This window comes from Erigeron canadensis, chromosome 4, assembly GCF_010389155.1.
Source record: "Erigeron canadensis isolate Cc75 chromosome 4, C_canadensis_v1, whole genome shotgun sequence".
In the NCBI taxonomy this organism is placed as follows: domain Eukaryota; kingdom Viridiplantae; phylum Streptophyta; class Magnoliopsida; order Asterales; family Asteraceae; genus Erigeron; species Erigeron canadensis.
Window position 1 is genome coordinate 37,117,033 of NC_057764.1, and position 23,358 is coordinate 37,140,390.

A 23,358-nucleotide genomic window follows, 5' to 3' on the forward strand; every position below is an offset into this window, starting at 1 on the left:
AAAAATAAGTGAAATAGAAATGATGAAGTGGAGATTTTAGGAAGTTTGGTGAAAGAGACGTCACTAACTTGGGAAAGTTTGGTGAAAATTAGAGAAAATTAAGGTGAAAGGTTTTTATTGGTTAATGATAACGTAAAAAAGTGGTAAAGTATGGGGAAGGGTGACCACTTGACCACTCCCTCCCCCTTGTGGAATAGTTAAACCACCATTTATGTCTAGCTCTATCACTGAAGCACATTAGACTTGAAAATGAAAGTTTGTTAATTATGTTCCGATCAATATAATTTCAATTTCAAAAACATAGAAAATCCTACTTCGTAAAATTGTAAATAAATAAATTGTTTATATCTAAAGGTATTTCAACAAACTTTATTACGTAATTCTTGATTTAATGCATTACAACATGGTTGTATTAATCGAAGAATAACCATAGATAAAATATACAAGTTACAAAATACTTAAATTTGTTGCCATTCAATAGGTAAACATTTGAAAATCCAGTGACAGTGCTTACAAATTAAGCCATGGTTTGATATGACGATTCCAAAGTAAAGTACATATTTATTTCGCTTACTAGACGTACATTTTACACTATCAATTTCAATTATCTATGCTTCAATTATAATTTGGGCAAAAAAAAAAAATAACATATATATTATAATGACTTTTCAAAGCCAATTAATTTGAATGCCAAGTTGCCAAAATTAGCAAATAGCAATGTAACTCATTAGTCAGTAATACGTAAAATCGGTTGATACGAACAAAGAAATTTTTTTTTACATATAGCGATTTAGCCGTAAATGTGTGCTTTTGTGTATGTAGACGTATAGAAATTAAGTTATGATCAACAAATTTGAGAGTATCTAAAAACTACTTCTATTATACATCACTCTCAGAGGCGGTACTAGGAAAAATTTCTAGAGGGGGCAAAATAAAAAATCCGTGAAAAATAAATTTAAAATGGAGCAAAATATTAAAAACCTATATAAAATTTTTAAAAAATCATAAAAAATTTAAAAATACATGACAAAATTTAAATTTTGAGAAGGGGCATTTGCCCCCTTTGACCCCACCTTAATACCGCCCCTGATCACTCTCATATACCGTAGTTATCAACAAGTGTATACAAAATATCTGATATTGGTTATAAACAAAGCATAATCTAATTGCAAATATCTAGATATTATTAATCTTGAAATTTTTAACAAATATTTATGGGAAGAAAAGAAAGAGAATGGTTTAGTTGGGATGTCAATTAGTATATCTAACAAAATCCTTGAAGGGACTCAAAATGACAAAAGAGGTGTTTTGATGAGGCTTGAAGGGTATTGCCCCTCTTGAAGTTGCATACACTTTGGTTTTGTTATTTTCTTGTTTTAAAGGTAGAGATGGCTGATGTGGGTCCATTCTGGAAAGCCAAATCCATATACATCGTATACGTGAAGATTTGGTGATGCCACCACATCTTTCTTCATTGCTTGCTATATGTTCACATTTTATCAGTTATTTTTAATTAACTTATCTGTACAAACTTTTTATATAAATTTAGTTACTCGATCGTGAGTTGAAAATGGGAGCGGTGATTTTTTTTAATAAAAATTAAATAAATACGAGTATTATATTATATATATGTACATGTACAGTGTGTAGACGTGTAGTAGTGGGTTTATGTGCTAAGTTTCTTACATTAGGTAAAGAGCACCCCTATTCCTCATCCCCAATACATTCTAATACATTGACACATCAGCATCACATAAGGAAAAACAAAAACCTCTTTTCAATATATTTTTCCTAATTCACATCCAATATATACATTCCAATACACTCTAACATATTTATTTTTACACTTCTAATTAATTTTTTATTTTTACACTCTAAATAATTATAATAATAAGGATAATAATAATTACAGTATTATTGAAAAGGTAATAGTAATATTTATATGAACTTTACAGGGTTAGATTTAAAAATTACTATGTGATTATAAGGACTAAAATGAAAATAATAATATCGCTAATAATAACAGGAGTCATCCTCTTCCTCCCTCATCACCTGAACTGCGTACAGCCACCAGAAAACGAAAAATATTCATCTTCTTCATTATGAGATATAAGCAGCACACACACCATATATATATATATATATATATATATTGGAAAAGGAAATCAAATAAAAAACAAAAAATGCTCGAATACGTCCGTGGTGGCTACTACGATTCGCTCGAATACGCCGGGAATACGCTCGAATATGGCCCACACCCAATGGTGTGGACCGTATTGGTTACTGAATACAGAACAATACTACATACATTAAGGGTGCTTTAGGTGTATGAAGAAGTAATACACAACTTAAATATTACTAACATGTATGTAGTGTCAATAAAAAAAAAATATATAGCGGTTTAGGATTTAGAGTTTTTAATTTCTATCTTTCTATCGACATTGTATGTTAGTATTTTTTTTAAAGATGACCCGTATCGTCTCAAAATGTCGTCCCAAAGGTATTTGGAAACGACAAACGGGACATTTGGGGACGTCATTCTGTAACATCCCAGTATTTTAAGGTAATAGAAAATTAACCATTTTTATAGTTTTGACATTTAATTAATTTCCTAGTATTTTGTTTTGAGTTAAGGAGTTAGTTTAGTTGGAACTTTAGTGGCTAGCGAATATTTTACCCATAAAAATGGAGATGAGACGTGGCTAGCAGGGAAAAGAGCCAGCCACTTAGTTTTGTGACTCATGTTCTTCCACTCACTCTAAATCAACTCACTTTCTCATTATCTCCTCTCAAATCCTTCAAAATTCATGCAATTGAAACTTCAAAACTCAAAGTAAAGAATTGTAATCCTGAAACAATAGCAATAATCATCTCCAATTGTATTAGAAATTGAAAGTTAGGATTTTCATTGAGGTGGTGGTGGCCGAAATTTTAAGGAAGAAAAGGGGGAAAAATTTCAATTTGAAAAACCTAATTTTTTGTCTCTCATTCTTGAGGTATTGATTCTCATAACCCTAGTTTTATTTGTTACTAAAATTTAGGGTTATTGATCTTAGAAATTGGGGGTTTTGTTATTGGAGATTTTCAATTAAAACCCTAATAAATTTGATTGATAAATGGATAATTGATTGAAAGAATTGTTGTTAATGAAAATCCCCTTTTGATTAGAATCTCATGGTGTTTGGCTAGTGATTATGAAATAAAACTTTATTTTGAGAATTTGGAATTTGTTGGAAAAGTGTTTAGTAGCAAAACACCATAATCTTAGAGTTGTTGAATGCAAGTAGATGTTTGTTAGAAGTTGAGTCATGGAACTCATAGATGATATGTGATTATTCTTGTATAGGTGTTGAAGAATAAATTGTTAAACTTGTAGCCTTATAGTGTCAAGTAGCCAAATTGAGATGAGTGTATATGCATATAATCATGTTCTTGTTATTTGAGGTCATAGGTGGGTAAATTCCTATGACCCATTTGATAGTTGTTTGTTAGACTAGTAGGTGGGTAAATTTTTACTAGTCAATTTGTTTGCAAGAGCTAGTAGGTAGGTAAATTCCTACTAGCCAAATTGTCCATGGCCATGTTGAAAATGAATGTATGTTGTTTGATTTTTATGAAAAGGCTAGCTTGCTAGGCTTATATGGTGCTTGATGCACAAAGTTGAAATGACATGATTATGATTATATGTGTATGCATTCACTAAGTGTAGCTTATGTTTTAGTTGTTTAACTCTTTTATAGGAGTTGGTAGTAGCAAGGGTAAAGAAGCGATAGAGTGAAGTTAGAATTGGAAGCTCTTGCCTTTTGGAAGGTTGACATTATGGATAATTTGGGTAGACGATCCTTTTGACCCGATTGGCTCTTGATACAGGTCTTGTTTGATGGAACAAGATCTATTTTTTGGTGTAAAACTTGATTTGATGTCATGTACCTAGTTAGTCGTTGTTTTTGCATGTTTTGCAAGTGTTTAGTTGATTAACGTTTGGGCCATCGACCCATTTCGTCAAGTCGAATAATTTGGTTTTCGGGTCGTGCTATATTTTTAGTCACAACGATGTGTATACATAACTTTTGTAAGGGCATGTCAGGTCTTGAGTGAAATGGATGTTTGAGTTGATTTTGTGAAGTCATGTCAGGAAAAATGGATTTTTGGCAAAAAGTTTTTATGCAGTAAGTCCTACTGCGCCGCAGTGAGAGTCATCCAGGCTCACTACGCCGCAGTGGACTTTTGGTCAGTTTAAGCCGTGAGTTTCCACTGCGCCGCAATGGGTGTGTTTTGCCTCACTGCGCCGCAGTGGGGTCCTGTATATATAAAAATTTTTTTATTGGATTTCGATTAAAAAGGTTTGGGTTCTTATACATTCTTCATCTCGAAAAGCCGTATTTCTTGTAGTAACGTATGGGTATATATCTATACTCCTTACTAAAGCAAACCCTTCCCCCATTTCAAATGATGATTTGATGTGCTATTTTACCCCTACCTTTCTATTGTCTATTTGTGTTTCCATAAATATCCTTATTTAAATAATTTATAATCTTCATTTTTAAATTTTGAAACATGTATATTATTTTCTTTACATCAATTACCTTTACATCAACAATTTACATCACTCGACGTTATTGTAACCACCACCGCCAGTTGTTGCTGTCATTATCACACTGCTAGCTACCACCACCGACACTTTATTGTGCGGAAACTTCTCTAGTTATTTAATAATAAATGCCAAGCATTTAATTTAACACTGTACAAAATATGAAATGACGTTGCCATAGTATAACCGTGTTAGTAAACTCAGAAATTTGTACGAAATGAGTAAAAGTACTTGAATTAAACGGCTCTCGTGTTGGTGTGTAATTATCTATACTTCATTATAATAATTATCAACCCCTCATTTTTGAAAAGTGTTAAAATTTGGTTATATACAAAAGTACTAAATTACCTCTAGAAACACCCTCTATGGAAAAGGTTATTAGAGATTACCAAACTTGCCCTTAATGAATTAATTTACGCTTTATAACCTTATCTTGCTAATTTACATTCTAAGTCTCTATCTTTTAAAATATTTCCACTATCATCATTACATCAACTTACACGGTTACACCACTCGACACCAATTATTGATGTCATCACCACCCGTCACCGACACCACTAAATTGTTATCGCCGTCACCGCCACCGCCACCGCATTACGCGAGTACCATGCTAGTTTACATCATATAAATCATGACTATTTTTATAAGATTGAGTAATGTTATTGTTATTGTTTTTATAAACTCTCGTGAAAAAATAAAAAGGAGAAGAAGAAAATGCATATGCTTACAGCTTACATACATTTTGTAAGGAAAAAGCAACACTTGATATTTAATTATGCGGTATATACAAATCTGTATTTTAATTAATTTCTATATAACTTTTCATGTTACAATCTGGCATTTAATTCACAAATCTTCTTGATGATGTGCATTAAAATCTTAAGATCCTTGATTTCTATATTGACTTAATAACGCATATGCCTTCTTCACTACGTGGAACTACGTTCAGATTTTCACAATCTTCAAATTTAATAATTTGGAGTAACTACGTATATTTAATTGGTTGGGTTAAGCCACTATTTTCACAATCTTAACTACGTGAAAATCTTAATAACTTTTCAGTTACAAAAAAGAGTAGTAGTGAGTATAACAAACGATATTCAACCCAAGAAAAATAAATATATTTTGACTACATTATATATTTTTGAAAAAGAATAAGTACCTGAAAATGTAATGAATTATGCACAAATGTTTATGTTATGTAATGAACTATTTGGATGTTTATTGTATGTAATGAACTTTCAAATCCAGGTTATTGACTGTATCCGACCAATCAAAAACTTACAAGTGTCAGCTTATATGGTTGTCACATATACACGGGTACAATCAATAACTAGAATCTGAAAATTCATTACATATAATAAACATCCAAGTAATTCAGTACATAACATAAACATTTGTGTATAGTTCATTATATTCCTATATACTTATCTTTTTGAAAAAGCCAAAGCTGAATCAAATTTTAAAACTATATACTCTTTGTATTTCATGCAAAATAGTTATTGCTTAAAGTTCACACGTAAGATCAATGTATTACTCTATTCGTTCCACAAATATGTCTCAACAATAAAAAAAAATACATGACAATACATATGTCATAAATGAACTTCTTAAATTTTTTATTTTAATTATTGTATTTAAGACAAACTTTTGTAAATAAGAAAGATGCCCGCACAATACAACGGTGGCGGCAACAACAGCTGGTGGTGACGACAGTGGTAATAACGATGTGGTTATTAATGTAAAAATAATTGCTACAAAGGGTAGCGTAGTTAATTTATGGCTTAGAAAATTTATGTTGTAAATAATTTTATTAAGAATATTATAATCGTATTAGATAAAAATATATTAATTAGCGAATAAATGAGAGAGGTGGTTTGGATAAATATGATTGAAAAATATATTAGGGATATATTGGTTAAATGTAGTGTGGTCGTGTGGGTTATGAATGTGTTAAAATTTAAGGGTATTTTTGGTATTTTAAAAATAGAAAGTTGAAAAGAGGATGTGTAATTTGTTTTATAAATGAGTATAGATGTATATTAATAATAATTAATATACCAACGAGCAAATAGCTCAATATTACAAGGTATATCATACAAGTCTCTTAGTAATGCAACATTCCAAAAAAACTGACTTTCAGCAACGACAAAATTCGTAGGAAAACGCTATCAACGAATAATTTCCGACCAAAATTTTCTGTCGGTAAAACCCACCTCAGAAACATTTCCCGACCATATTTTTTTCTAATGAATTTTGTCGTTGGAAATTCATTGCTAAATCAAATCTGAATTTGATTAAAAAACATTAAAAGAGTTGTATATTTTATCGGAAAACCAAAAGTTTACCGACAGATTTCGTATATGTATATTATTATTTTAATAATTATTAAAGCATATAGTAATGTATTTGTTTTAAAACTATTTGAGATACCTTAAATTTAAATAATTTTAATAACTTTTATAGAAAATTCGTAGGAAACTGTCTAGATTTTCGACGAATTAACTAGGAATTATCTTATCTTTTTATAAGCAAAGTGTTTTCGTTGGAAATTAATTGGAAATAATTATATTTTCCTACGAATTTCTAATAAGACTTATAAAACATACTAGATTTTAATTGTTCCAAAAAAAAAAATTCGGCAGAAATTCATTAACACATTAATTTCGGTTTCGACATGTTTATGACGAATCTTTTTCTTTTTTTATAACTTTTGGAAAATACATATATTTCGTCATAAATTCCTTACAAAATTAAATGTTTCCTACAGATTTCCGAGGAAATGTTTTATTCGAAATTAATTAATATTTAAACTAAACGTTTCTAAGGTATTTTCGACAAAAAATAGTTTTAACATTAATTCCTCGGTATTTTGTTGCTAATGTGTGTATTTCAGTGTCGAAATTCCAACGATAATTAGTTTGTGGTAAATTCGTAGTAAATTTGTCACTAATGAGACAGTTTTTTATTCATGTTTTGTTTATTTGAAATTCATCAGTAAATCCTTGAAAAATTTCCGACCAAAAAAATTCGTCGATGATGCCCAGTTTTCTAGTAGTGCAAGACCCAAGTTCGAGTTTTGCTGAGCGAAGAAGGTTTTATCCAAATTAAATGTTGTGTCTTAGGCAGGTTAATTGGGGATCTCTAGCACAGACCTAGTTAACATAACGTAAACTATATTATCTGTTGCGAGCAATTGATTCACACTTTTCAAAAAAAAATATATAAAAAATATAATAAGTAAAATACATAATAATTAATTGATTCTAAAATTTTGGATAACTATTTTGAAACAAACAAGTTAAAAAAATATATGATATTAAAAATAAAACGAAGAAACACCTCTTTTGTTAATATTGTAACGTCAGTAGTAACATACTAGGACTAGTGCAGACAATAACAATATATCTTATGGAATATGAAATAGTTTTCATTTTCTATATATTTTTATATCTATTTCAGGTCAATTATTTTTTTCAATCCCTTTGGCAATACATATTATATTCCATACATTTTAAGCAAGTTTTTATTCTCACAATTTCATGTATATGTGTAAAAAAAATAAATTAGATAGATGCTCGTATGATGCGACAGTAGTGGTGGTAAATAGGGGTGAACAAAAACCGAAAAACTCCGATAAAACCGAATCGGGAAAACCGAAAACTGAACGAAATCCATTGGTTTGGTTTTCGTTTTCTAAAACCGAACGGATCGGTTCAGGTTTCGGTTTCATATGTCAAAAAACCAATCAAAAACCGAACCGAACTAAATATATTTTAAATTATTTTATATTTTTTATCACATTACATTTATATTTATTACTTACAATTTATAAATATGTTAATATATTTAATCTTTTTATATTTTTAATCTACAAATTTATACAAATGTATATTTGTAATAAAAAAATGCAGTAAAAATAATTCGTTTTATAAAAGTTATACAAATTTTAACACTTAAAAAATATAATTAGTTATTAAAAAGCTTCTCTGTATTTGAGTTTTTATATCATATTTTTTTTCTTAACAATTGAAAGTTAAATTTATAATATATATAAAAACTTCAAAAAAAAAATTATCAAAAAAACCAAAAAAAAAAAACGAAACCGATCCAAACCGAACCGTAAAACCGAGAAACCGATCCGAGCAAAAACCGAATCCAATGGTTTTGGTTTTCTAAAAACCGAATGGATCGGTTCGGGTTTCAGTTTTAAGCAAAAACCAACCCATACTCACCCCTAGTGGTAACAACAATATGGTGTTGACGGCGACGGGTACGTGGTGATGATAGTGGCGTCAAGTAATGTATATTATTGATATAAAAATAATGGATGTAAAATGAATGGTGTTATAATTTTAAGAGTTAATTAAGCGATAGTTGTAAATATATTTATAATTATATTTTTGGTAGATCATATGTTTCCTTTGTTAAGAATGATGATAGATTAAGGGAATTTTGGACCTACAAATTATTAATAGCTTAAAAAATTTATAAAAAAGGGAAAAAAAGTACTTTATATACCATTGTATATATTATACTAGGTCTTTTACCCGCACGATGTGCGTGTGGTAAAAAAGTTGAAAAAAAAAGTAAAGATTGTAAATATTTTTAATATTAAAAATCCGTATAAAACATAAAAAGAAAATGGTTTCTCACCCATCGAATAAGAAAATTATTTGGAATAAGAAAAAGGATAAAAACACAAATTATAGGTTTTCATAAAAAGTTATATGTTTTTGATAAATAAATACTTTCCAAATTTAAAAATATATGTTAAGTTTATATCTGTTTTAGTTTTGGTATGTGATTTGATTATGTTATTTTTTTTAATGTATGTGCTTTAATTTTGATATGGGATTTGATTTTGTTATTTTTTCTTATAATTATGTGTATATAAAGTTTTAATTTAGTTTAATGTACTTGTAGGGAATCCTACGTATATCCAAAGTTAAACTATTATATTTTTAATTTTGTATTTGTATATTAGTCTTTATTTTAATATTTAAATTCTTTTTTGACATATATAAATAAGATAAATATTGTAAAAAATTATGGAGATGACACATATGATATAATCCTAGGTGGCAATGTTTTAAAATAGGTTTAATTTTGAAGAGGGCTTTAAAACGCTAGGATTCTTACTCTTTTAATAAGAAAAAGGATAAAAACACAAATTATAAGTTTTCATAAAAAGTTATATCTTTTTGATAAATAAATACTTTCCAAATTTGAAAATATATGTTAAGTTTATATCTGTTTTAGTTTTGGTATGTGATTTGATTATGTTATTTTTTTTAATGTATGTGCTTTAATTTTGATATGGGATTTGATTTTGTTATTTGTTCTTATAATTATGTGTATATAAAGTTTTAATTTAGTTTAATGTATTTGTAGGGAATACTACGAATATCCAAAGTTAAACTATTATATTTTTAATTTTGTATTTGTATATTAGTCTTTATTTTAATATTTAAATTCTTTTTTGACATATATAAATAAGATAAATATTGTAAAAAAATTATGGAGATGACACATATGATGTAATCCTAGGTGGCAATGTTTTAAAATAGGTGATGTGTCATATTTTATACCATTTCCCACGTGATTTTAGAACCAATTATTCGTCATTTTGATAGTTTTATATCCAACTTTCGATGCTTTGAAGGTGTGTTAAGTGTTTTCAGGTTGGAAATTGATTAGAAGAATGAATTGGTTGAGTTCGATGATATATAGAAGAAATGGGAGGAAGATTCGGTTGAAATCGAGCGAAAGACGAAGGAAACGAATCCTGGAGTTTGTAACTCCCGTTACTGGAGTAATGGCCATTACAAAGGAAAATCATGAAACTCCTGTAACTTGCAGTTACTGGAGTAACGGCAGTTAGTTTTTCAAAGGAGTGTAACGGCAGTTACAAGGGAAGTTCAAAGGTAACGGCCATTACTCCACTAACGGCAGTTACACGCGAATTTTGTATATATAGACGATTAGGGTTCTGCTTTGAAGGACGAATTCTTGGCAAATTTTGATAGTTTCTCATACTTAGGAATATTTTGGGAGCAAACAAGTGATTAGGGTTTCGCCTATTTTCAGCTTTGGATTGTAATCATCATTGCTACCGGATTATCGTCATTCATTTGGTATAATATGATTTCCTCTCTATTTGTTTGTTCTTGTGTTTTTAATATGAATAGCTAAATTTTTAGCACCCGCTTGGGTAGTAAGCATGTCATAGGGTCGAATTGATGTTGCTTGTGAATGTTGAACAAGGTTTATATGTTTAATCGAAGATCCACATTTATTTGGATTTAAATATTGTTTTCAACTTTTATATTAATTGATTGATAATTGTAATTAGAAGTTCGGGAGAAATCTATGTCATTGTCAATTGATTTATGAAATGGTTAATCGGTCTATAATTAACCTGAAATCGTTGGAGTTCGGGAGAAATCAACGATAAAGATTAAAAACAATTAAATTCATTTTGAATGTGTAAACGTCTATGATAGAGGGATCTGATTAGGCGAATAAGCAGTTCGGGAGAAAGCTTTCAAAAGATTAAATCATAAAATCAACTCAGGAATTTAATGCTTAACTGTTTAGAGGAGAAATTAAGTGCGGGAGCAATAATTATGTTTTGAGCAGTTGAAGTTTCAAGTATAACGGGAGTTCATCTTGTCTACTTTTTGAGTCGTTCAACAAATGCAAGTAATATTTAGACCCGATGATTGACATGTGAGCTGATCCAAGTAGGTGTTCATTTCTAAATCTGTGTTAAGATTCAATCAATCAAATACTCTTTGCGATTAATCCTACGGGATTACTGACTTTCTTCACTAACTTTGCAACGTGACAATTCGGTCACAAAACCCCCCTTTTATCTGAATCATTTTATTGTAACAATTGCTTATTAAGTCCTTGTGTTCGACCTCGGTTTACCAAGTCAACTATATTGCATACGAACGGGTTCACTGCCCGCAAGTGTGTAGTAGTCAGTAACTAGGTATTTCGTGTTCATAAATTTAAGACTAGAAAATACACATCAATAGGTTTAATTTTGAAGAGAGCTTTAAAATGCTAGGATTCTTACTCTTTTAATATATATATATATATATATATAGGGGGACAATCAAATAAAAACAGTTTTAAAATAAGAACGGTGAGAACACTTAAAAAACATCATTTTGATGCATTAAAAGTCCATAAAACTAACATAGTGCTTAACTAATTATCATTATTTAAGTGTTTAACAACACATTGATCTGTCAAAATCGAAAAAATCATGTTTTTTAGTGGATGCATTATTTTGAAGAATATGCATCCAAGATGGATGCTCAAAACAAAAAACATGATTTTCTTGATTTTGACAGGCCAATGTGTTGTTATACACTTAAATAATGATAATTAGTTAAGCACTATGTTAGTTTTATAGACTTTTAATGCATCAAAATGATGTTTTTTAAGTGTTCTCACCGTTCTTATTTTAAGACTGTTCTCACTGGAATGTTACCTTATATATATATATATATATATATATGCATTTTATTTGGTATAAAATACTCGCACATAACAATGTTTTTTTTATTCACAAAAATGATAGGCAGGGGAATATAAAATATAGTTTCAACAAATAGGGTATATAATTAAATTGTTTCCACCTCTCATAAAGGTATTATATTTTAATATTTAGTAAATACATATGGAATAATAATAATCTGAATAATCCCAATAAATGTCACATAATAATCCCAATAAACGTACATAAAAAAAATCTCTATCTTGTATATCAAAAACTCACCTTTTTTAAAATAATTTTATAATAAAATTATTAACGAAACCCTATTCTAATTTTTTTTACAAGTTTTTTACTATTTGACAATTTTATCTTATTTTTTTAAAAAATGATTTCGTTTCATTTGAGTAGTTATATAAGTTTTTTATATCTATGTCATCAAAATATAGTTTGTGTTAATTTTGGAACTTTTAATTTGTAGCCATAAAACTGATCTACAAATGACGATTTTCCTACATATATTCGAGTAACAATTTGCCTATCATCATGATAGATGTTTAGAGTACGTCACAAACATAATTGCACATTAATTTATGCTTTACAAGTGACCCAAAAATAAAAAGCGTCTCGTATGCCAACCATATTTTTGGTAACCCGACCAGATTATTAATGATAGGGGGCCCGCTTTTACTTTACCAGATTTGTCATTACAGACATGGAGCCCCACACTTTTTTGGAAGGATATGGTTGAGATACCAAAAACTTTGGTTGGGATACACCATCCGAAATAAAATGTCTAGATTCCGTCTAGCGGCGACAAAGCATTTTCAATTTGGAATTATCAAACTATTTTCATACTAAATTACTAACAAGCTTAATTAAGGGCATGTAATTTTAAGTGTATATTTTGTGAGGTTGTTCATTATTTTTAAACTCAATAAATAATCAAAAATAATACTAGAGAAATAGATTAAGATATTATGACCCATATAGCTCCGCCACTAATTCAGTGCTTCCACCCACTAATATTACTATTAATAAATTAGTTTCTAATAATTTAATATTATTGTTACTATACTTTTCTATAACCCCTTATAAAACATATTCACTTTTCTTATTTTAAGAAAATCAATACTTTTTTTATACCAAAAATATCCTTATTTCTTAATCCTAATTCTCCTGTACACCTAATCTATACTTTTATAGTACTATTTAATAAATGAAACAACCCTCTCTTTATAAGTTATGGATGGATTATTTAAAATATCATTAATGATTAAATTACAATATCAGTCATTTATTTAAAATATTTCTATTAACCTTTTACATCAATTACCTTTACACTAATTATCTACACCACCACACCGTTGCCAACTTGCCGCTAAAACCACCGCCGCATTACGCGTGTATCGTGCTAGTTACCATAATAATCATAGTAAATAATAAGAAAAATGATAATAACAACCCACTAAAACCTCATTACATACTTAAAAACTTGTAAATTATATATTAAAAACTGTTATCTGAATTTTCTAACAGCAAGATACAAATTTTAATGAACCAAAAATAATTACTATATATACTAAAAAGCATGAATCGGTTTGCGTGCGCCACACATTTTCAACACTTTTAGTCCCTGTCGTTAAATTTGTTGCAGAAATGGTCCTCATCAGCTAACGGCTGTTAATTTGTTCCTGCAATTATAGTCCATGTCATTAAATTTGTTACAACAATGGTCCCTATCAGCTAACTTTAACCTTTTAACTTTAGGTTTCTTAATATTTGCCACATAACTTTAATGTTTTAACTTTTGTCACATAATTTTAATTTCTTTTACCTTTAGCACAAAAGTTTGCATTTATTTAGTTTTTAAATATATGTTTTTCTAACTTTTGCAACAAAAGTTTTATTTTTTTTTACTTTTTATGATGGAAACTTTTAATTTTTAATTTTTTGTCACATAAATTTAATTTCTTTTACTTTTGGCACGAAAGCTTTGTTTTATTTAGTTTTGGCACGAAAATTTATTCTTTTTACTTTTTATCACAGAAACTTTTAAACTTTTACTTTTTGTCACATAACTTTTATTTCTTCTATTTCTTGCACGAAATTTTTGTGTTATTTACTTTTTATACATTTGTTTTTCTAACTTTTGTCACGAAAGTTTCATTCTCTTTACTTTTTATCACATAAATTTACGAATTTTTCGTCATTTTACTTTTTGCCACATCACTTTTATTTCTTCTCCTTTTCACACAAAGTTTTGTTCAATTTACTTTTTATATTTTTAATTTTTTCAACTTCAGCCACCAATGTTTCATTTTTCTTTACTTTTTATCACATAACTTTTCACTTTTTAACTTTTGCTGCAAAAATTTCATTTTATATAATTTTGCACATGTTTACATGTTACGTAATGTCTCCCAGGACAACACCCGGGGTTAAAAAATTAGCTTTTTACTAACAACCGGCTGTCATTAACAAAATATGTAGTGTAATGTAATAATATTATATTATTATCGGTACTAATTTTCAATACAACATCATCCTAGCTTAGCTAATATATTATTCAATTAGTTTTTATTTGGAAGGGTGGTTAACTGTTTATGAAAGTTGTCACCTTTTATGTCTATATATACAAGAATCAAATAACAAAGATTATGGGAGCCAGCCAGCCAGCCAATAGATTTTGATTGATTGATACATATATATGTATGAGTATCCAAATATAATTTTTAGTACTTTTTGGAGCTCAAAAACCAATCCAAATACAAAATCCAAATATATTGTGTGTATATATAATATATGGATAGATCTTATTGAGTGAGAAATTAAATGGAAGATTCAGTCAGTGTAGCAATAAAAAATGGAGTGGAGCGAGAATTTTGGCTACAAATAAGATTACATATACACACACACACACTTTACTTGCTTTAGATTAGATTTTGCATACTAGTACATTTTTTCTGTAAATTTTTTTTTCAAATTATTATTAGTATTTCAACATAGTAAAGTGATACTAGAAATTTATTATCTTTCTTTTAAACTGATTTTTGATATCTCATTCTCTCTCTACATTTATAGTACGATATTATTGTGATCATGCATAAATACATATAATCTGCTTTTAATGGTTATTGTTTTTCTATATGTATATAAGTTATGAGATATGAGATGATATATATTATGTGATCTATAGAATTAGATGCACATTTTCCGTTTCAATTTGAATATAGTAATGTTTTAATGTTTTTTTTCCCCGAAGATTATATATAAGTATTCAATGTGAATTTAGATGGCATCAGTGATCAATGGCTCGAGAAGAACATACATCTAGGTGTAGTAATAGTAGTAGTGGTGGTGCTGGCGGCGGCAGCAGCGGCGGTGTTGGTAGTAGTAGTCATAGATCATCAAAGAAGTTGAAACATAAAAAAGTGCCACAAAGAGGTATGGGTGTGGCTCAACTTGAAAAGATTAGATTAGAGCAAGATCAAAAGAAAGATGTAAATGACGTGACACCGAATTCGGGTAATTCTTGTACAAATTTGGCTAGTATGCAGACAGTCCCTAGTTTTAGGCCTTCTTCATGTTCAATCCCATTGCCACCACCTTTGCCACCTAATCACCGTTCGTTGTTTTCCAAAACCGACGGTGGTGTAAGTATCATATCTGGCTCTGGCTCTGGCTCGTTTTCAAAGCCAACGACTGGTGGTGGTGGTAGTAATTGGAGTAGATTATTGAGTGATGGTGAATATAGTTTTGAAGGTGAGAAACAGAATCAAAAGCACAATCAAAATCTTGGGGTGGACCAGTACTCTAGATACACTGCTGCAGCCTATCCAACAAATATTGGTGGCTTGCATTGTGAATCCAGCCCGCCCGTTTGGCCTCCTCTCTCCAATCTAATGCTGCAAAGATCTCAATCATTGCAGCTACCTTGTTCTTCATCATTGGTAAAAATCTTTTCGGCTTTTTTTTTTTTTATTGTGTGTGTGGGTGTATGGTCTTGGTTTATAAAGGATTTATCTTTAATCTTTATAATTGGATGGGTTTCAAATTTTTTGTAGGTGAATGTTCCAGCAGGAACCTCATCGTCGCCTTCATCGTCTGCTATAAATTTTCAGATGGAGCCCCCTTCAAACCAAAGCTATGATAGCAACAATTACCAACCATTGTGGCCAGAGGAAGAGAAGGTGATGTTGTTCTTAATTTTTACCTTTTTAAGTGTATATGCATATCTGTATATCCTACAAATTTATTTCGTTTTTAGTATCATGATGTTAATTGTGGTTCCATTTCATTTTCATAAAATAAAATGTTAACATGGAATGCCTTATTAGATAACAATCTTAGTTTGGAGTTCATGTGTTCAAAAACTAATGTACTAACATTTTCTCATGGTTTTTACAGATGGTTGGCATGAAGAGGCCATACCCCTTTTCATTAGAACATGTGCCAATTCCGTCATTTAACTGCAAATTTCCTTCTACGTTTGTCTCTCCCATATCAAGGTTAGACGAATCAGCTTCTTGTAGCAACGGAAGCACAACTAGCATAGAACCTGCATATCCAACTTTCAGGTGAATAAAGAACCCCAAGTTTGGTTTTAGATATTTGTGATGATTGGGCTAAAATGTAGGAGCTCTGTTATATTGTTACTTATTTTATGTAATGATCTTAATTTGGGACAGAGAAAATCCTTCAAGCTCAGTTGTCATTCCTAATACAATAACGAAAAAGTCCATCGATGAAAACCAACTTCTGACCCGAGATTTCCTCAAGTTAGGCCCTCCTCAAGCATCTCAATTGAATTCGAGTTCAAACGAAAAATTGCAAATTTCACCTTGTATAACAGAACAGGCCCATTTTGAAATGCTACCCACCCATAATGTAAGATTTGATTTATTTACTCTTCATATATATTTGTTGTCAATTGATCTCGTCTGGGTTGATCTTATTATTTGTTTACTCTCTTTTCATTAGGGCCAATCAAAAGATGCACACCATTTGTCTGGAATAGGTGGGTCAAACCCACAGCCATATCTTAGTTTCTTTCCAGCTGCAAGAGCACCTATCAGGCAGCCAGGAAGCAGCAGCGGTGATGCAGGGGAAAGTGTTGATCTAAATTTAAAGCTATAATAGGTTTTTTTTTTTTATTACTTGATGTGTTCTTTTATTTATGTTGGCAAGGTAGCTCTTTTTTAATTGATCTTGCTAGAAATGTGACCATGAAAGAAAAATAAACCCTCATTTAAATCTCTTTTGTATGATTTTAATATCCTGTTGCCATTTGATTGATTTTGGCCCAAGTTCTAGTTTTAAATGCAGGACATCTAGGTATGCTTAGCATGATATAGGGTCCTGATACATGAACGAATCGAACGAAGATGGATATCCACAATTTAGCCAAGATTTACTCATTTCGTATTCTTTATTATTATTTTTCTATTCCACCTGTGTCCATATCATTGTTATAGATCATGTACCCCAACCTAAGACCCCTGTCCTCTAGTATGCTTTTCATATGTTTACTTGGAATTAGGATGAGCAAAAGTAGGTTGGTTCGGGCCAGTCTGGATTCCGAACCAAAGTTATTTATTTATAAGAGAAAAAATTCTAAAGTTAAATTGACATCAAATTACTCATATGTTCCAGATCAGAAAAAAATCATGAGTTTGTATTCGGCTCACGTACCCTTTTTTGGTTCCCTTATCTTGTAATATTCGGTTTTGTCATGTGTGCAGTCTACTTTTGCCTGTAGAAGCTAATTGGTATCAAATATAATCATGGTTACATCTCACATCAGTGTGTTAACAATTAACGTAATGTTAACGAAAAAGAGGTTTAGTTACCTCATTAACTAGGTAGAGAGTACTGAGGGCACCACCATAACAAACTTATGCATGTGGGTTCAAGGCGCTTTCGTCATATTGTTATATATATATATATTATTCTTGTCTTTACATATGTGAGATTTGAGATCTTATCTTAACATTGTATTTTAGATTGCTGATGAAACTATTGACCCACCAACAAAAAAAACAGAAGAATTATTGTATGATGACAGCAGGATATCTTACCACTTGATTTGTTGTACAACTAAAATTGGGCAAACCTTTTATCCTAATTTAGTATCAATATCAAACTGGCAATTAACTTCAGTATGATATGATCATATACTTTTAGAAAAGAATCAACAAACAAAATAGTCCCACATTACAAAAGGATCAAATGTTGATATTTTTATTATCTTATATTTCATATTTATATTAATATAGTCAACAATGTGTTTATTTTGAACTAGAGTAACATGGGAGGATAAGGCCTTGTCCTATTTATCATCTATGACCAACCATAACCATAGTCAAGAACGTAAACTAAGATGAGGGAAAACGGGTAGAGTAAGAAAGCCAAGAACGATGTCCAAAGAGGAAAAGTGGTTCGACAACTGCCAAAAACACCCATAACAATGCAAACAATAAGAATCACCAACACTTCTGAAGAGAAATCCCATGTTAATCCGCGAACGTATACAAGTGCTAAGAATACCGATAGGCAAAGTACATTGTTCATTGTTACTGCTCCATATAACTGCATAGAATGACAAGTCATTAACAACGGTTATTTTTCAAATATTTAGTTTAAATCAACGGTTTAAAGTCAAATGTAGTGATCAATAACAACAAAGTGGACCAAACCTCAGAAAATGTTAGGGACGCGGATCTCTGCTTTTTACGGGTGGCAAAGATGATAGCAGACACTGCCTCACTAGAGTTGGTTGCTAAAGGCAACACAATGAATGAGATGAAGAAAGAAGGGATACTTGTTGCAGCCGAAAAATTATCAACAGCATCTACCAAAGGGTCAGCAAATGCAGCCGCGATAACCGTACCAAGTAACAACAATAGCACAGCTTTAATGGTAGTTGTACGAGGATCATCTACCCCCTCTTCTTCGTCTTCCTCGTGAGTTTCATCTCCCAAAAGATCATGTTCTTTCTTTGTCTCCTGTAAAAACATACTAGGGCAATTAGTACTAGCATATGAAATCGGGTTCAAGTAATGGGAACAGTTACAGGTGGCAAGTTGGACAAGTTGGGAAGGTTGGATAACGGGTCTAAACAAGTTTGGACTCAATTGGATCCCTTTTAAGTATAGGCCATGTATTGACCTGCCAACACTTCAGCAGTACATACTTATCTGTCTCATTAGATATTAATGCGTTATTATGATTATGCTAATTGCTAAAACAGTGTTAGTGCAAAATACTTTATATGTTTCAAATTAGACGATTTAAGATGCTCTATGCATTATAAATAGAGTTTAAAACTTTCAACCCATTTTTGCTGTCCCCGTCAAATACTTTATGTATTGGACACAGTAACCTGTTTTAGAGAAAACCCGGCCCAAATTGACCCATTCAGTTGTAAATGGGCTGAAATTACTTTGTCTAGAAATAGTTTCTTTGTTTGGGGTACTAGATTCTCACAAAAGGCTAAATTACTGAGCGGTTATTATGGAACGAACATACCTCATAATAGTCATTAACATACTTCAGTGAGTCAGGACCAGCAAGAGAAGCGGTCTTCCCAAAACTCTTGGCCTCGTTAAGCCATCTTCCTATCCCAGTGACAAACTCATCAAACTCAACCTCATTATTTTCAGATGTATCAAAATCTTTCATAACTTTTGTCACAGCATCGTCTTCATTCAAATTTATCTCATACAACTGCATTCCTACAACCAATGCCCTTAGTTCAGGAATTGAAAGGCTTCCGTCTTTGTTAGCATCAATCGAGTTAAATAACCTGCCACAACGACAGCCAACAAAAGTCAGCACACAGAGAAAAGATTAGGGATGGCAAAACAGGTGGGTTCATTGGGTAATTGGTCAAAACTGGTAATTTTTTACTACATTTTAGGTTGACTCGTCTACATTTTTTTGTCTAACTCTTCCAGAAATCTATAATTTAACTTAATGTGAATATTTAGACATTAAAGTTACAATCTAACTATTTTGAAATAAATTAGGACAGTGTAAGCATTTAAATGCATTTAAAGAGACTTTCAACCTTTAATCTTTATAACTGAACTGAATAAGTATATATGAACTAGTTTGACCCATTATCAATAGAAGAAACCCGGATTGCTAACTGTAGAAAAGATAAAAGGAAACACTATAGAAGAAAAAAAGATTGACAGAACTAACTTGACTAGAACATCTCTATTAGGTTCACCATGGCTATCAACAAGTCTTCCTAGTGCACGCATTTTCAAGTACTTAAGAATCCTAGATCGTACATGCTTGTGCTTTGCAAAATCAAGATGCCTCTTTTGCAATGTCGGTTGATAAACCTGCAAAACCATGGCAGAATGTGTTTAGCTCACACTCTCAAGTACATGTTTTTGGCATAAACTTAAACTGTTACCTGATAAAGGCAGTATACAATTAGAAGAGAAATGGAGAGGATTAGGGCTACTAAGACTGCAGTGTGTCTACCAGAAGTTGAATGTAGAATCTGTGGGAGTTGAACAACTATAAATGGAAGCACGGATACAGCCATTATCATTGCAGAATAGCTTGTCCATATGTCAGTACTCACACCAGACCCTGCATCACGTCCCATAGAACAACAATATATCATAAACATTGAACAATTTAGTACTTTTGAATTACATGAGTTGACCTAAAACCAACTTGAAAAAAAGGTCTGTATAATGCATATGTTTAGGCAAAGGGCTATACTGCTTCGGAAAACTGCTTGAAAAAAAAATGTGTTTATGTTTTGCATGACTATTTCAAACTTGAAAGTGAATCATGTATATGCCGAAAAGGGGGTGAGCTAGACCTCTTAAGCTGAAGCCTTTGGTATCTTTATTATCTTGAGCGACTGAGTTTTGTATATCACACTTGCCAACAACTACACAAGTTCCCCATATACTTGTAATAAGCATCACAGTTGAACCAGCCAGCAACCCCATCCCGACTGAGACCTGTCCTTGAGCGGTTTCAGTGCTTCCTGATAGTCCAGATACTGCATTAATCAAAGTAATTAGCAGACAAAACAGAACCATTGTTGGTAAGGTGCACCAACATGCTTGAATCCCGAAAAAGGCTCAAGCCCTAAAGAAAAAGGATCTCAAATTCTCTTTACGTTAATCTTGTTTAATATTGCAACAAATGGATTTGACCCAAAATGTACATTTATATAAAACATATAAAAGTTGACATATTGATTATGCTATATGGATTGAACTCACATATATATAATTAGTAGTCAAAAGTCAATTAATTTATTAATTACCTAGAATAAGCATAGCATCAGGAAGTGCACCAAGGGCAGGAAGGCAAAGACCACCGACTAAACCGGGCCCAAGGATTTGCAACAACAGCTCACTACCCGCAGACAAGTGAGTGGCAGCGAGGTACATAAGATAACCATACACAAGTATAAGGAACAGGTTTCCAAATGCGGTGGTGGTGCAAGGCATGAAACCGTACGTCTGTTCACATACTTCTGCAGGTGATGATGATTTGATGAATAAGGAGTTGAGGCGTATAATGCTTGGAAGACCATCTTTCACCCCGTCGGATATGGATGATGTAGTGGTCGTTATGTCACGGCTGACGGCTGCAACGACAAAGAGAAAGAAAATGGTGGTAATTAGAGTAAGGTAGGAAATATTGTTAGCCATGTACAGTGGTTTGCCGGCAAGGGAATTTAAATATTATTTTGGTTTATGCTCAAAAGGATAGAAACATATATTTATAGGCCGGTTTGTTTGCGGGAAACTGTTTAAAAATCTGTTATTTATTTATACGAATATTTTCTTTTGCCAAACCTGTTTTAAAAATGTGTAGGCAAGTAGGCAACTAATGAGGGTAAGCTGGTTTTACATGTTTTTGAGATTTTTTTTTTTTTTACGGCAAATTGAATGGAATCCATCTGGTCCTACATACTGTTTTGGTAACCAGAGCATACATCGTATGGTTTACATATAAATGTCTAAGGAATCGATGATTTATGGTTCCTTTAATAGTCACTACTATGTTGCCCGCACGTTATGACAGATACAATTGGCATCACAAAAGCATCCAATGTACACTTATTTTCCCCCCGAATGGAACATATTTAAATCGCAATGCTATACATATACTAACAAGGGTGGGTTGTGTGTGTTAAGGGGTATGTTGTGTGTATTTAAAGGTAGAGAATAAGGATGGTATAAATGTAATTTCGCCATATGTAACTTTTAATATTTAAGAGAGAAAATGTTTTTTTTTTTTTTTTATAAAGAACGATAGATAGATAGATAGATAGATAGATATTAGTTGTAACGTGGTCAAAATCAGTGTTATATGCATTACACGTTTACCAAGTTTGTAAGTGATGGTGTTGGAAAGTTAGATGCACACAATAAAAACGTTACAAGTTGCGTACATTTTCGTGTACATAGTCCATATGTATATTAACGACAATGATAATGATTAGGGTTCGTATTTTGTAGTGTATGTTAATAGGTAAATCAAAAGAACAACGTACATATATATAAAAAAGGAACCATTATAAATAATACGCATAACTTGATTAATATTATATTAATTTGCATTGTTCATGGTTATATGCCTTTTAGTGGCAGTTTCTGAATTATTTTGATTCCTCCTAACCTTTCACGTATCTATTAAGTTATATACCATATATAATATAAATATAATGTTAAGGGAGAAGAACAGTACTCATCGATTACTCAAAACAGACCAGGTCCCTTGATTCATATTTTTATTCTTATAATTGACCGTTTATTTGATGGATATAAAGATGTGATATAATAATATGTGAAATTTCATTTTAAAACTAAAATTTATGTGAAAACTATAAATTAATCAAAACATAATGTGTTTTAATTGTATGTAATTTAGGACACATTGTGTTAAGGTTTAAATCACAATGTATTTTTGATAGCGCGTAAAAATTGTTCAAACACACTGTGATATGAACACAGTGTGTTTTCTAAAAAAAATGTGTTAAATTCATATCACAGTGTGTATTAATCAGTTTTTTAATTTTCACAAAAAAATTATTTTTCAAATGAACACAACCCATAATAATATATGAGTAGTTTATTTGATGATTCATATTGTTACTTTTCAATTAAACTTTACACATCTATCACCTTTTCCAACCGTAAAGGTGCATTTACGTTTAATTTTTTTGGAAAACGCTAATTACAGCTTTTGGGAGTTGTTATTAACGTGA

At 31.0% G+C, this 23,358-nt stretch overlaps 2 protein-coding genes across 2 annotated transcripts; one reads left to right on the forward strand and one right to left on the reverse strand.

Moving 5' to 3' along the window:
- Nucleotides 1-15,412: 15,412 nt before the first annotated feature.
- On the forward strand, nucleotides 15,413-17,341 carry LOC122597526. The gene is made up of 5 exons (XM_043770114.1): nucleotides 15,413-16,054; nucleotides 16,169-16,294; nucleotides 16,512-16,681; nucleotides 16,793-16,991; nucleotides 17,085-17,341. The coding sequence occupies exons 1-5, from the start codon at nucleotides 15,413-15,415 to the stop codon at nucleotides 17,238-17,240; spliced, it is 1,293 nt and encodes a 430-aa protein (XP_043626049.1). The 3' UTR covers nucleotides 17,241-17,341.
- Nucleotides 17,342-18,443: 1,102 nt separating this feature from the next.
- LOC122598473 (sodium/calcium exchanger NCL-like) lies at nucleotides 18,444-21,796 on the reverse strand. Its single transcript, XM_043771064.1, has 7 exons — nucleotides 21,406-21,796; nucleotides 20,950-21,135; nucleotides 20,530-20,711; nucleotides 20,310-20,455; nucleotides 19,632-19,908; nucleotides 18,800-19,108; nucleotides 18,444-18,692 (listed from the first exon to the last, which is right to left on the reverse strand). The coding sequence occupies exons 1-7, from the start codon at nucleotides 21,794-21,796 to the stop codon at nucleotides 18,444-18,446; spliced, it is 1,740 nt and encodes a 579-aa protein (XP_043626999.1).
- Nucleotides 21,797-23,358: the final 1,562 nt, after the last annotated feature.